Below are 16,667 nucleotides of genomic sequence, written 5' to 3' on the forward strand. Positions count from 1 at the left end.
TGTGTGTGTGTGTGTGTGTGTGTGTGTGTGTGTGTGTGTGTGTGTGTAGGTATGTGTATTTATATTTATTTAGCCACATATAAAACTATACTAAAAATAATTTTTATTTAGCCATGATAATATTATGGTTATATATATATATATATATAGGTCGAAAGACTACAACACTTTTAATTAATACTTAACCAATAATTTATTTTAAGTATTTTCACTAATAAAACGCATATCTTCTTTCTCAATCCCCGATAACCCCCAGAGACGTCTTAGAAAAACCTGACCTAGAGATATGGACGACCCCAGACGGCCTAGACATTTTTCTAGGGGGGAGGTAAAATTAATTTAAAAAAATTAATGAAAATTTTCTTATATATTTTACATATAGACATATAGTACATATTATTATGTTTCGTCATTAGTACATTAAATTATTAAAATTAAGTAACAAATTTAAAATTCTAGGTGGGGCAAGTGCTCCGTCTTGAGATCTTTTAATTTAGTCTGTCGAGTGGCACTACTGATTACTCTTCCAGTCTGTTATATAGTCTCACTATGTATGTACATATTAATCTCAACCAAAATTACTTATTGTATTTAATGTGTGTAGATTGTAATTATATTTTAGTAAAATAAAGTCTCATGCAAAAAAAAAAAAAAAAGTATTTTAAGTGTTTATAAACCAATATGATTATTGTGTTCTATAGTATGAATAAGAATTTTAATAACCAGAGGTGTAACCGGTGATTTTAGTATTTTATATCAACAATTAAGGGGTCAACAAAGTATATTTTTGAGAGTATGCGATCATAAAAAATAAAAATGTTCAACTTATTGAGCAATATATGAGCTCAGTATACTATGGTATTTATTATTTTATGTCAGTAATTTTCAACCGGTGTGTCGCGGCACACTGGTGTGCCGCGAGCGCCTTTGAAGTGTGCCGCGATAAATCTATTGATTGAGTTAATCTTGTATATATATATATGTATGTATTTTAACATATGCTTCACGTATTATATGAATTGGTGTACCGCAAAAAAATTGTAGAAGAAGTGTGCTACATTGTTAAAAAGGTTGAAAACCACTGTTTTATGTATTAAATATCGAAACTATTTTCAATATCTGTCGCGATTGGTAATTATATGGGGGAAGTGGCAAAGAAAGACTTCTGCACAATTTAAACACATTTTTAGAAAGTATTACTTTGAAAATAAATTCTTGAATTTACTTAAAAATAATTATCAATTATCAATGATTATACATAGCTTACCTATATAGTGCAAGCGACTCATATATAATAATATATAAATGAGTTAATGTACATACATAGTACATGTAAACATTTATAATTAAATAAAATTAGAAATGCAAGAGCAATACTTTTATTATATTTATAAAATATTGGCACACTGGAATGTTTAAATTTTTTGAAAGAGGAGGGATATGAATTTTTGACTTTTTTCATACAATGCATATTGAAATAACACTGAAAATTATATATTTTTGAATTCAAACCGAGAGTGCTAATTAATTATAATATTACATCATTCATCATACTATGTAAGAAAATTTATATATTATGTATTTATGTACGTTATTAATTATTATTTATTAGTAACATCTTGGCATAAATCAAATCGCGATAACGGTAAAATATGATTTCATTACTTACCATGTATTTTAGTGTTATCAATAAACTTAATTTATATGAGAATTTAAAAATCACGGAAAAAAAATATATAAAAATTAATTTTGATTTTAATAATTAATCAAGATAAAGCAATACTCGACAAACAAAAATAAGTCAAAGGGTATAATGACATCCTTAGTCCTCTCCATACGGTCATGACTCATGCCATACTATAAGCCATATGCCATAAGGTACTTATAATAACAAATATATAAAAATATTTTTATATATCTGTGAGTATATTATTTTCCTAAAACACATAATATTAAGATTATGTTATACCGGCTGTTGTAATCATAGCAAAACACAAAATATATACATAATGAAAAATATAAGTTAACTGAGTTCAGTAGAAACAATTTTGTATTTTTATCTATAAGAGTGAACTGATATTACCAAACTTCAAGATAACAACACTATTAATTGTTTAAGAATTAGATCATAATTATTCAAGCAAATGAGTAAATATACAAGAATTGTTGTACCTAAATCTTAATTGTATAATATTATATAATTTATTTCCAAATAAATTTCAAAACAGAAAATTATATTCAGTTTAAATTAATAAACATAAGTAAAGTTACAAATTAATTTGTATTTTTTTATATTACTTATAGTCTATAGGTTAAAGATAATGCTAAATTATGTACTATAAACTATTCTAAGAATATTTTGATTTTAAACATAATAATTAATAAAAATTGTGTGGTAGATGCAACTAGAAAAAAAAAACAGTTGTGAGTTTACCCAAAAATGAAATTGTCCAAAAATATGTGCTCTGATAATATTTTATCATTTTTTTTTTTTTTGTGATTTTCTCAAGGTCTAAAATGTCAATAATATTTTATCCTGTTAGCAAAAAAAAAAAATTGATTAGACGATTAGCTACAATTCCGGTTGTCCAATTGTACTCTATACTGTAGACATTTCTGGTCAACATTTAATGCATGAGTCTTATTTTTTAATTGCTCATCAAGCACATTTATTTGTTCAATAAGAACATTATGCATAGCCCTATAAAGTTAAATATATTATCAAATATATGGCATTTAATAATTTACTATATATTAGCATTATCCAAATGTATTTTACTTTGCTTGATTTAGCTTATCATTCAACATTTTAGTGGTATTATTGAGTTGAAAATGTTCTTTATGCAATCCAATAGTAGTTTTATCAAGGCATAGTTCAATACCAGCTCTATACAATCTTTCTTCGCACCGTGTCTCAACTAACATTTTAGGATTCAGTTTTCTGTACAAAGCGTTTTCTAAATTTTCAATTTCTTTCAAAAATGTATCCTTGTCTGTTAACATCTTTAAATAATTTTTATATTAGGTAAGTATCTAAATAATCTTACATTAGGTATACTAATTGCCTTACATTCCATTTTTGCCATTCTAATTCACTTTTAATCCTTTCTGTATCATAAATTCGTCTTCTGAGACTATAATTTACTTTGTCATTTTGAGCTAACAGATCATTTATTGTTTTATTTTGAGGTACAAACATAGTTTCGCGCAATTTTTTTGAACTAATTATATCATTTTCAATTCTTTGTTTTACATCATTGCATTGTTGAAGCCATTTTTCATATGTATTGAAACTATAATTATATAATTTGAAGTAAAATGTATTATAATTTATAATAAATTAATTAGGTACTCATAATGAATACTGGGCATTGATAAAGTTACAATTTTATTTTAACTAGGTAGTTTTGTTTTTAATTAAAAAAATATATTAACAAGAGTTAGATACACCATCTATTAAAAATGTTTACCTACCTATAACCCACTGTAATTTGTTAACATATTAATTTATTAATAACACACATATATATATAAATATATATATATATATATTAGAAACTAGAAACCATTAATACAATAATATCTACAATAAACTATTAATGACTACAAGAATAATAAAAAAATGTTAAAAGTATAAAAAAATAATAACTTTAAAATTAAAACACATTTTTATCACAATCAAATGATAAGAACAACATGTTTTGCAAATTATTAATTAACTTTTTTTTGTTAAATTATAAAACAGAAAATATTTGAAAATTAACTCATTTCACACACAATAATTGTACCCTCATATTATACCTAGCTAAAGTTTTGTTATAATTTATAGAAAAATAATTTGTAATTTATTAATACCCAATATTGTAGATTTTTAATTAATTGATTATTAACTATAACCGTTATTTGTTAGTCACTTTTAAAACAATACATTTAAAAACAAAAGATAATGAAAAAAGAAAAAAATATAAAGACTATTAAGCTACAACATGATGAAATATATTTAAACTAAATTCCTAGGTATTTAACATCATGTTACTTTTAAAAACTTACTCTTTTAGAACTCTTAGTGAATCTGGTTTGAGCGAAATATTATTTGAATCATTTGTCATTTCTAATAACTTGCTATCTATATTTATAGTGTTATTTTTTTTTTTTAAGTCTTCAGCAACATAAATTTCCAACTCTTCCAACTTATTTATCATTTCCCATGCATTTTGGCATACTTCAACTAACACATTTTTAAGCTTTTCCAAAGTGTTTTGTTCCTAAACAAACTCTTAATATAATAAATTACACATTCATTTTAGTAGGTAATTATAATTCAGCAGTATAACTATAAAACACATACATTTTTTAATTCAATAGATGCAATATCATGGCACAAATCTGTAACACCCCTTTCATCTCTTATACTCAAACAATGATTTGTAACAGTAAAGTTCAAGTCAAGAAATTCAATAAATTTTTCAGTTTTTTCTTTTTCAATTTTCAAGTCTTTTATTTCTTTTTGCAAGTTTTTATAACATAATTCAATTAAATATTTCCAGCGTGTTATTTCTAGGCGTCTGAAAATATGAAAGTTATTTGTCTATTTCATTACATACAGTTAAAGAAAATAACCATACTTACCTGTCAAAGATCTTAGAATTGGTATTATGTGTACCCCAATAAGTAGTGACATCTGTATCATTCCTAAGTTTTTGCGATTCATTTCCCAATACAAACGTATAATGTCTGTGTTGGTCACAAGATTCTTTTAATTCAGTTATTTTATAATACCAATCAGACTCTGCTACTTTGGGCACAGGTTTCTCAAAGGTAACTATAGACATAGTTCTTTTTTCTTTAAATATTGCAAACAAAAAACTTGTTTACCCAGAAAATATAATAAAACAAAACCAAATATCTATTGTTAAGGTAGAATGAAATATAATTAATTTTATTATAATATTAATGGTATTATCTAAATATGTGTTGTAAATTTAGGTTAATTTTTGTCAGAAAAAACAATTTATATTGATAATAATACTATTGATCAAATAAAAAGTCTAGGCATAATTTGTGTTATTGAACACACAATGTAGTTTACTACTACATAGTATTTACTAATTATTCACAATAATGGTTACTATACCAACAGTTAATAGTTCACTGACAAGAAACATATACTGTATTTCATAACAAATCTGCTATTAGGATCACACTTCTAGTCAAACATAAATATTATCAAATTCCAAAAATAAAAAAATCGTAAATAATTTATGTAAGCTTTCAATCTTAATATTCATTAACTAATGGCCATATCAGCTGTATTATTCCAAGATTAATCATTTAAGTAAAGTTATATCTACAAAAAATCAAAATAATTATTGTTAGTGTGATATGCAAATTTAAGATACACCAATGAAGATTAAAGATTTATATTTATAATTCATTTATGTATAATTAATAACTCAATGCATACCAATTTGTTATTGAACCAAATAATTTAACGTGTTGATCTAAACTTTTGTTGCAGCTTTCTTTATAAACATATTTGCAATATTAAACATAAAGTAATTATTTAATACCATAATTACAATGTAAGTAAATCACAATATTCATTTACCATTACTTATTTTTTATGATAATAATCTAGAGAAATACTCAAAAATAAGTTTTAAAAGAATTTTTTGATATACATTTGTTTAATAGTATTATGTAAGATATAACAATAATACAAGTCTTTATGGTTGAGTAGTTTGTATACATATTAAATTTAAACCATCTTATAAACACTAAATATAAAATATTTTTTATTTAAATATGTTTTAGTTTATAATTAAAATATATTATTATTAAGTAAAAAATGCTGTTTAAGTTAATGAAAACAGTTACAATAAAATGTAAAAAAACTTCTTTAATACTCTAAAAATGATATATAATTTCATTTATAAGTAATAACTTATAACTAATACATATTTTACTTAAAAAAAAAAAAAAAATGAACACATCAAATTCCATCTCAGTTAAAATCAAAATTATATGTTAGGAAGTTTTAAATAAAAATATAAATTACCATATTGGTAACAAATACCCTTAATAAACTATACTATATAGGAAAATAAAATTTAATATCAGTCTTAATTAAATTTGGCATAATTTTTGAGAATCAATTTTTGAACACATACTTAATCTTTTAAAAATTTAATTTATACATTAAAAAGCTAAGAAATTAAAATAATATAATTAATATTACCATAAATGGTTTTGACATTTTTGTGATAACTAAAAAGTTACCAATAACTTAAGTTTAATTATTATTATTTTTTTTGTTTGTTTCTGAGTAGGTCATATTCACATCTTTAGTACATTATCATTTAGAGCAATGCTATAGGTTCATCAGGCTTACAATTAGTCAAAAGAATTTCTGGTGTATTTTCATTGTTACAAGTTTCAGGACTATATTGGTTTTTCTTAGAAATTTCTTTTATGTATGGATACATTGAATGCAAAAAGAATAGCAAGTGTAAAAGATTTTTCATAATGAACACTGAGGCGTTTTGATTGAACACAATCCACATATACAACCGTATGCCCAAAAAAGGCATTTGAACTAACATTAAATGCATAAAATTATAACATACTGGTTGAGGAAGTCCCATTGGCTTGGTATCAATGTCTGGTTGAGAAACATCATACAGTACCCATACTGGTAACGTAAAGTTTAAAAAAGCAGTAGCATAGATCAAATATTCTATGTATCCAATATTAACATTTGATGCTATGACTATCGATAACATTTCAACAGAATCAAAAATCTCAATAATACATGCATTTGTTGGCCATTTATCACGATCTATTTGCCGGCCAAAACATTCAGCACTGATTAACAAATAAAATACAATACCAGAAACACCTATAAGTAACTGAAAAAATAAAATTTTAAAAATTATTAAAGGTAGGTGATCATGGATAACATATTACAATGGTGCAATAGGCATTAAATACTTTACCTTGAGCATTTGTGGTCCCATGAAATCGTCATTGGAAACCAACGAGATGACATTGTTGGAAAAAATCATCATGATCTTACTAAACAATACGGTCACATATGTGGCCCAGGTGATGCAGTTTAAGTATACAGGATATTTAGCTTTGCATTTGACTAGATTTCCTGTCTGTTTACTGCGTTCATATTTATATTCTCTGTAACAGTTGAGGAAAGTGTGGTAGAACAATAATATTAATACTATGTTGAGCATCAGGAACAGAATGTTTGGATATCTGGAATAATAAGTATTCTGGAATACAATCATTATATAATAATCCAGACTGAAGAATTGAAATATCTGAAGGGTAAACAAAGCCCCTGCATCCAAAATGAAAATCGTTCGCATTTTATTCATTGTCAAAAAGGCCACACACTACTACTGTCTACTAGTTAGTAGTTACTACTACACTACGCAGCTCAGGAATAAAGAAATGTATTTACATTACAATTTACAATAGACAATAGTCATTATTTATTAGAATTACAGGAACAAAACAATAACAGTTGTTATCAGTTATTAGTTATCACATTGTTTAATGCTTATATTATACATTTATATATACAGTAATACATACAATATTTAAAGTCCGTCTAACATTTCTGTTTCTGAAAAAGACAACACACACCCCCTCCATTGTTTAATATAAATTTTATACGAACTATGCAGCTTTGTTTTCCCTTCTTGTCCTTGATCTTTATTTTTTATTATTGAATATCTAGCTCAAACCATTTCAATTTGTATCTAGGTCAAAACTATTTTTGTTCTTATTGTTATAGAAAAATGTTGGGCCTATGAAATAAATTTCACGATAATTTATAAATTATTATACACAAATACACATTTATGTAATTGATTAGTTTCAAAAATAATTTTAATCAATTCCTTAATTCCAAACTAATTTAATAATATTATTTTTAGATTGTAAGTAAAACTATATAATTCTTATAACTTACCAATTAAGTAGGTAAAGCTAGTAGTCGTATAGGTATATTAACTTATGCAATATTATTAACGTTGATTTTGGTGTAAACAAAAAATAATAATACTCTAATTCTATCATAATGTTGTATTAATTGTAATACAGTGATTATAAGTACAATGCATATTAATAGATAGCAATAAATTTTAATATTTTACATTCAATTTAATAAAACTTTAATGTTGTTAAAATTATTGACACTTTTTTCATTTATTGGTGGATTTGAGGAAATAAATATATTTTAACACTTCTAAAAAAATATTAGGTGTTTAAGTACCTCCTTTTCAAATTGGCATGAAAAATATATTTTGTGATCTCTTAATTTATTTAATACATTTTGTCCATACAATTATATAGTAAAAATTTCACATTCACTCTATACATAATGTACCTACCTATTTAAATGTGTTATACAATTTCACAAATTTAAAAAATAAAATAGGTAAATTCTGCTAATTCTAGTCAGAATGCAGAAATAGGATATTAATTCATATAAATGGTGTATAGAGCTATTAATCATAGGTATCAATCAGAGTTTATAATAAAGTGATCTCTAAAATGACTTAAAAAACAGATAATGTTTGGAAAATAAATTATGTCTATAGTAAATACATTTTCCACATCAATTTAGAATAATAATAATAAAAAAATGTATAAATAAATTAAATTTCCTATTTTCAAAGTTGAGAATTTCAAATCACTCAGCTATCCAAAAAGTGTTTAGTATAATTAATTGAATATTTATGTATATATATATATATATTGTAGTAAATATAAAGCATTTCTAGGTATAATATAAATATATTTTTTCACTACAACATATAGATATAGTTGACCATTAGATGGAACAGCTGCAGTTATTCAGTGTCAAGAGGTCGACCATCACTAACTGATCATTTAATTAAAAAACTATAGAACTGCTCATTGTGAAAATTTGTTATCAATTTTTTTGTTTTTACATGATAGTATAAATATTATTATTAAAACCTTTTTGTCATACTATATCCATTGCTCGGTAATCATCAACCAATCTACTAATTTTGGTTTTGAGGCAATTGCCTCAAAAAAGTCTACTTCAGCACACCACTGTACCTACATAATAAACAAAATAAACATAATGGTTTCGATATCTTAGACTAAAAAAGTTAAATATTACCAACAATTTATATACTTTATCATTGTTTTTACTTTTATTAATTTTTTAAACTAAATTAACTATAATTAAAATATACATAATATAATTCAAATATTATAAAAAAATATTTTATTTTTAAAAGATACCAAAACTCATAGTAATTTAAATACAAAGAATATTTTAATTAAACCATAAAATACAAAAATAATTCAATTTAAATATGGTAAACAACTATAGTGGTTTAAGAAAATATACTATACAATAAAAAATGTATATATAGGAAATTAAAAAAAAAAAAAAAAGATTATTCATCAATATGGGTTTTAATGTGGGCATAATATGATCTAAGGTAATTATACTGTCTATTACATATTTTACATATTAAGTTTTTGACATTTTTTTTATCATAATACAATTTTTTTTGTTCTGTTTTTTTATGAATATTAACGTGTTTTGTAAAATTTTTATACATTTTGAATTTGAGTCCACAAATCTTACATAAAAAACTTTTATTTAACTTAACTAAATGTTCAGAACGATGTAGTTTCCATTCAGCGATAGAAGTGAAATTTTTACTACAATTTCTACAGTTCAATATTGGGTTATAGATATAATTTATACCAAGATCATTTAAATGGTTAACTGAACTGGTAATATTTGGAGTTTTATCTACATTTAATGTTTTTAAATTATCTCCAAAACTGTCCTGACTTGTGGATTCTTTTTTTAAATTATCTACATTTGTACAATTAATGGATTTACAACCATCATTCATTTTTATGGTTTTAGTGGACGAAACAGTATTACTATTAGTTAACCATAATCCTACACATTTTTCATTTTTATCAAAATCTATACTATCCATTTCAATATCAGTTTCTTCATTTTCTTTCTTTTTAAGAGTATGTTGAATATTTTCTTTGCCTTCATCTGGTATTGATTCTTTCACATCAGTCTTCTTCAGTTTACATTGTTTAATTTCATTACGCATATCACTAATTTTTGTCAGCATTAATTTTAATTCATCATTACTTGAATATTCATTCTTACCCTGAAACTGTTTAGAAAGTAACTTAATATCATTTTCTAGTTCTTCAATTTTAAGAAAAATTTCTTTTTCTTCAGCCTGTAAATCACCTTTTTTTTCTTCATTACACTGGGTTTTGTGTTTAGTAGGATATTGATATTCATTAATATCTACATCTTTCGGTTTACACTCATTTTTAAAAATTTTCCAGAATTTTTTTGATAGAATTTTCATTTTCAAAGACAATGATTTTAATTTGCCATGATCATTAATATTATTATTGAATGCATCATCAGCCCTACAATAACTATATTTTTTTGGTTCTTCAGACTCATCCATTTCCATGTTACTACTTGAGCTGTTATCATTTTGGCTTGAGCTATCAACTGCGGCTGCATCAAACTTCTTTGGTCTGCCTCGTTTTTTAAGCTCATTATCATCATTAACAATGTTCTTTCTAGGTCTTCCTCTTGGTTTTTTCACAGAGGGCTCATCATTATTTTTATCGGAATCATTAATTGATTTTTCTTTAACTTTATTTCGTTGATGTGTTATGTCAGAATAGCATTTATTACGAGTCTGTAAGGTATTCAACATTTCAGGATTTAATAAATTTTTTTTTATATCATGACCATGAAAGTCTTCTTCAAACTTTCTTTTATTTTTTTTCCGAACTTGCCTATAATTTCTATTTTTGTATTTAAGATAGATAAGATTTGGTCCATTATAAGTTCTAACACAAATACCAGTTCCAACATGTGCTTTATAAGACAATTTTGAAGCAAACTTTTGACAACATTTTTGACAAACAACATGTTTACCAATAAAATCAAAATCTTTAAATGGAAACAATTTTAAAGTGCCTTTTTTAATACAAAAATTTTCATATCCAGTTTTTATACTGTTGTTTTTGTACATGAGATCGGTTTTATGGCCTGGTAAAACTAATAAGTGATTTTTGTAAATCTGAAAAAAAATATGTAAGGGTATATAAACACATTAATAAACTAAATATAATATGTATATTCCAGAAAATAATTGTTATTACATTTAAAAATTTATAAAATAAATTATTATAAATACAGTAGACTCTTGTAATCCAGTAGATACTAGAGCAATATAGATTCTATTATTGGAGGTTCACATAAAAAAGCATTTTTTATTTATAGAAAAATCTTAATTTATTTTATAAAACATATAAATAATACATACATACTAGCTTATAACTGTATTAAAATAATCTCAGGTCTAAAAAAATATCATTTTTTTTTTTTGTTTATATTTGGAATGATGCTTTTTTTCTGGTAGTCATTTATGCCAAAAATATAGACAAATTATTGAATGTATTACATTAATGCAAAACCGGATTAACAAGAGTTTACTATAATTATGTTTAGATATTAAAGAATGTATAGTCAATATACCTTAGAATTTTATCTATAACAATTTTTTTTTTTTAACAATAGGCAACAAATTTTATATTCCAAAAGTGCTAATAAATAAATTTTGAACCAATAGTTCAATAATTATAAACTATAAAATTTAGGTCTAGAGGTAAATGAAAGCATAGCGTTATAAATGGTCACTGAAAGATAAGACAGTATGGAAATAATTTCATCCCTAGATTTGATATGGATAAAAAAAAAATAAAGTTGTTTAAGAAATAACTTATTTTTTTCTGGAAACAAATGCTTCTATAGACATAAAGATAATAATACATAACAGTCCATACTGAAAGAAATTAAGAAACAATTATATATTATCAGATACATCTAGTAATTAGTTATGACATGGAGATGAGGAAATTGAGGAATGTAAGCTGATAGTTTTTGAAACAAAAATATTAAGTTAAAGGGACTCTTCTAGAAACTAACCATATAAGACATAGTCAAGAGTTGAAGATTACAATGATCTAAACACAAATGGCCAAAGTCCCAACCCATTTTTCACATAATTATGGAAAAAAATTTAAAGACTTTATTTAAAATAGGTATAGAATAACTGAATAGAAGACCAAGATTGAAAAACACGAACAGTTGATAGGTTATGATAGGATTGATTGTGTGACATTATGGTTTTAAAGGCCATCCCAACTAGGTACTCTATTTCACAATTTACCAAAACTTGAACATTTTATAAATAGTAATATATTTATTCAATGTTTATTTGTAAATCAAAGTTATGAAAAATTCAGATCCAGAAAATAAAATTAAAATTATTGAACTGTTTAAAATTTAAAAAACTTTAATAAATTGATTTATTTTTCATAAAATCAGTAAAGAATTAATTGTGATAAATAAATATATAATATATTAATGATGAAAAGCATTGATAATAAATAAAAGCAAAATAATCAATATATTATTTTTTCTAAACAAATTAATAAACATTGGTTATTACTAGGACATGAATTTTAAACATGGATGAAAAAAAAAAAGTTTAAATATGTAAATATAGGTTAATGTTATTTTTGCCAAAATATGTATTAAGAAACATGGAATATTTAACAATAAGTTTTTATTCAACATTTTCATGCAACAAGCACAATAGATTGTACAGTGTATAAAAATCTTTTACCTATTTTATTGTATTTATTTCTAATATATTTTATGACAAATTAAACATATTTCACTCAGAAAACAATTATTGTCAATACGTCTTTGAATAGATAATATAAAAATAAGAACTATGTAAATACTATTACTTATTTAAAAAACTATATATACAAAAAAAAATATAAAAATACTTTTATTTTATGTATGTGCTCACTTTAAACCAGAGCCTGCATTCTATAAAATTATGTATTTACACAAACATTAGTGATCTAGTTAAGAAATAAGTATGTCACTAATGATATTTCTAATTGATCAAACCTTAATGCAGTCATATAACTGAAAATACCCTAAACAATTGTTTTCATAAAAGAATAGAAGATTATAATTTGATAATTAAATTAAGTATACATTTTAATCAAGAGATTAAATTTTATTTTTAAAAACAAGTGATAGGTACCAGTAAGAAGATAGATCAACTAATATATTCTGTTTATTTAATTATGATTAAATGATTAAATACTAGTAAAATTTTATAAATGCAATAAATGTGCACAAATTCTAAATTAATTATGCAAAATGTATAATAATTTCATTTATTACATTTTGATGTTTATTATAAAAGTAAGTGGGTTCATAAATAAATTTTCTCAACATAATTTATTAATCTTTAATATGCTAACTCATAGTTTCTTCTACAGAATAATAACACTTAAAATACTATGAATTATCTACTTAAAGAAAGATAAAAAAAAATCGTAATTACCTTGGATGAATCATTCACTGGAGTAACAGCTTCAAGATTTAATAATTTAAAAAATGGAATTTTTTTCAAATCTGTTTCAGTCATTTTAAAACTAAAAAAAAAATTAATTATTTAATTAATAATAATAGCTAATAGGCTAAAGATTGAAACACTCAAGTCTCAAAAATACTTAAAATAATAGTTAAATAAGTCAACAATTCAATTGTTAATTATAAGTTTATCACAATTGTTCTTTTAATAATTAAAATATTTAACTTTGTACAATGTGAATTTAAAATTTAACTAAAATACCTTTTTTATCAAAATAACTAAAATATAATAAAGTATCCAAATATTGCCGCATTATTTAACTTTTAAAATAATTTTTAGTTAATATTAAAAATATTATTTTATTAATCGGGTAGTTATAGTAATTAATAAACAATCAACTAAAATAATATCAACATATATATTATATTTAAATATTAATAAAAAGTATTCATTTTTAACTTTTCTGACTAAAATATTATAAAATGCAATTTAGTAAAGCGTGAAACAATTAGATAGGCAATATGATTATAAACAAAAATAATTATTTGTCATTAACTTATACATTTTACTATATATATATACACATATATATATATTATATAAAAATATATTTAAAAAAAATGTATAAATAATTTGGTATATAATAATAAGATTAATAATTTCATGAAACTAGTTGTAAAAATGTTACTCACAGTGAATTGAACATTAAATTTAAATTATACTCGGTAACTATTTTAGATAATTAAGATGGCATTTTTAGATTTGTTTAAAATAAATAGTAATGCACTAAAATTGGCAAAGACATTTAAAAAATAAAATAAAAATGAAAGTTAGAAAATGGTAGAGCAAAACAGTAACACTGTTCAGGCCTACAGCCTACAACTGGCTCTCCGCATTAGACAGTAGACAATCGAATTACGTAAAATATCGATAATAAACAATCACTATGATGTATCCTACATTTTACGATAATAAATTGTTCATTAAATTAGTTAATTATTACGTTTAGTTTACTTCAGCTCCAGTAAAATTATTAAATATTTAAGTTTAAAAATGTTCATACGAAATATAAAATTGAAATAAATGTTATGGTTTATACTAATTTGATAAATTTTTATTATAAAATATTAAAATTAAAAACTTGCAAAAGTAAAAATAATAATATTATCGATTTATTTGACAAAATGTAACAACATCGATTAACCAAATAATGAAATATACTACCCCAATACCTAAGATCATGCAAACAGTGTGACCGTTATAAGATTCAATAAATTTCTTAGAGATGTTTATGAAATTATTTATTCCTGCGGAATAATTTCCTTACATAAAAAATAATAGGTATCTACTTGATATATGTATATAAAATATTATCAGAAGAAAATAGTTGCTGGCTTGCTGCTCTCTTTGTTCAATGTTGGCCCCAAATATGCGATGTACTTAATTTTAACAATAAATGGTGACTAAACGTATATCTAATTATCATGATAACATAAAAAAAATTATTTAATTCGTATTTGCTTTGTTTATACATTTATATTATTATTTAAATTAATTGATTACTTTAAAAATTATAAAACTCTATGAATATTTAAACCAATGCTAACATGTATCTACCTATTTTTTTTATATTATGAATTTTGATTATAAGACATTTATCACTATATATAATAATATGTTTATAATATATTATAAAATAGCTATAAAAATCGCTGTGTACGAAGTAATTAATTTTAAGTAATTTTTATATTAGTCATTAGAGGTACTCGAATAATAAGATCAATAACCTAATTTGGGATTTATTTTAATTGACTTAATTGAAATTCAATTATTATGTAATAAGTCTTTCAATATTTACATATAAGTAAAAGTTATTTTATTTAAAATAAATATTAGTCATTTTTATTACTTAAAAAAATATATTATACCTAAATTATATTACATAAGTAGGTAATGTGAATAATAGAGAAAATATACCTAATTTCATTATATTTATATACAGGCATCTTTAAGTATACGATTTATTATGATTTATTTATATAATTCAATTTTACAAAGAGATAGGATAGATACCTATTTGTACCTAATTTTGTTATAGACGATAGATATATTATAACTACTTATATTTATATTCTTAATATAAATATAAATTAATAAAAGCTAAATAAACTAAAAAAAGGTTTCTTTTACTTTTTATTTAAATTGGATATAGTAAAAATAGTAAGTTTTATGTATGTATATTTACTAACTACTAGGTACCTAATAACTGATACCTAATTTATGTTGATATAATACAAATAAATAAATACATTTATTAATAGGTACCTATAGGAATTTTATTCAAGTATTTACTATTTGGTATATTAATTATAAATATAAAACTAAAAATTACTTTTATTATTTGTTATCATAATATTTACTACTTTTTTGAACTTATATATTTATGAACACGTAAAAATATTTTCGTTTAATTTAAATATAGGCAACCACAAATTAATATTATAATTACAAGTATAGTAATTTATATTTTCGTACAAATATCTACCAAATATTCCTTTTTATTTATGATGTATTATAGGTATATATGATATTTTGATTATTTTAAGAGGCATTACCTAATTGAAAACTAATAATTATTAATTAATAAATGATTTACATGATAGGTAGTAAATACGTTTACTATAAAAGCATATTATGATTATATAAAAGTACAACCTAAAAAATATATTAAAAAAAAAAAAAACCATAAACTTGCTGCAGTGTTATAGTAGTGGTTGAATATTCTTTTACTTTGATAATTTGATAATTTAATGAAATATTTTTAATACAATTAGGTACCTACATAATAACTAAATCGTATTTATTGCATAATTTATTTAGTAATTTTCTCACACAGCATCTTAACAAATAATAATAATTGAGTCATTGCCTTGGAGGTAGATATAGGTAGGTATCATAAATAGTGACGTCACCAATTTTGAATCTCTAGCTATATTATTTTCTGATGAATGTATATATATTTTTAAATTATAAATATATATCCTTTTTTTATTAGTAATTATTTAAGTAGTTATATAAATATTAAATAGTATACTATTAACCATGGAGGAATATATCGTTATCTTCCTCGTGATATATTTTTCG

The 16,667-nt window shown here is 23.1% G+C and overlaps 3 protein-coding genes across 3 annotated transcripts; all 3 read right to left on the reverse strand.

The window, feature by feature from the left end:
* Positions 1–2,400: 2,400 nt before the first annotated feature.
* LOC112594051 (tektin-B1-like) lies at positions 2,401–4,908 on the reverse strand. Its single transcript, XM_025338655.1, has 6 exons — positions 4,630–4,908; positions 4,349–4,565; positions 4,051–4,265; positions 3,071–3,293; positions 2,780–3,003; positions 2,401–2,701 (listed from the first exon to the last, which is right to left on the reverse strand). Exons 1-6 carry the CDS (start codon positions 4,830–4,832, stop codon positions 2,569–2,571), a joined length of 1,215 nt encoding a protein of 404 aa, XP_025194440.1. The 5' UTR covers positions 4,833–4,908; the 3' UTR covers positions 2,401–2,568.
* A 1,151-nt stretch (positions 4,909–6,059) lies between these two features.
* Positions 6,060–7,566, reverse strand: LOC112594032. Its single transcript, XM_025338625.1, has 2 exons — positions 6,996–7,566; positions 6,060–6,908 (listed from the first exon to the last, which is right to left on the reverse strand). The coding sequence occupies exons 1-2, from the start codon at positions 7,386–7,388 to the stop codon at positions 6,360–6,362; spliced, it is 942 nt and encodes a 313-aa protein (XP_025194410.1). The 5' UTR covers positions 7,389–7,566; the 3' UTR covers positions 6,060–6,359.
* A 1,871-nt stretch (positions 7,567–9,437) lies between these two features.
* LOC112594012 lies at positions 9,438–14,234 on the reverse strand. The gene is made up of 3 exons (XM_025338601.1): positions 14,216–14,234; positions 13,494–13,584; positions 9,438–11,141 (listed from the first exon to the last, which is right to left on the reverse strand). The coding sequence occupies exons 1-3, from the start codon at positions 14,227–14,229 to the stop codon at positions 9,453–9,455; spliced, it is 1,794 nt and encodes a 597-aa protein (XP_025194386.1). The 5' UTR covers positions 14,230–14,234; the 3' UTR covers positions 9,438–9,452.
* Between the last annotated feature and the right edge of the window lie 2,433 nt (positions 14,235–16,667).

The sequence above is a fragment of the Melanaphis sacchari genome, unplaced genomic scaffold (genome assembly GCF_002803265.2).
Source record: "Melanaphis sacchari strain LSU unplaced genomic scaffold, SCAv2.0 Contig21_pilon_pilon, whole genome shotgun sequence".
Taxonomy (NCBI): Eukaryota; Metazoa; Arthropoda; class Insecta; order Hemiptera; family Aphididae; genus Melanaphis; species Melanaphis sacchari.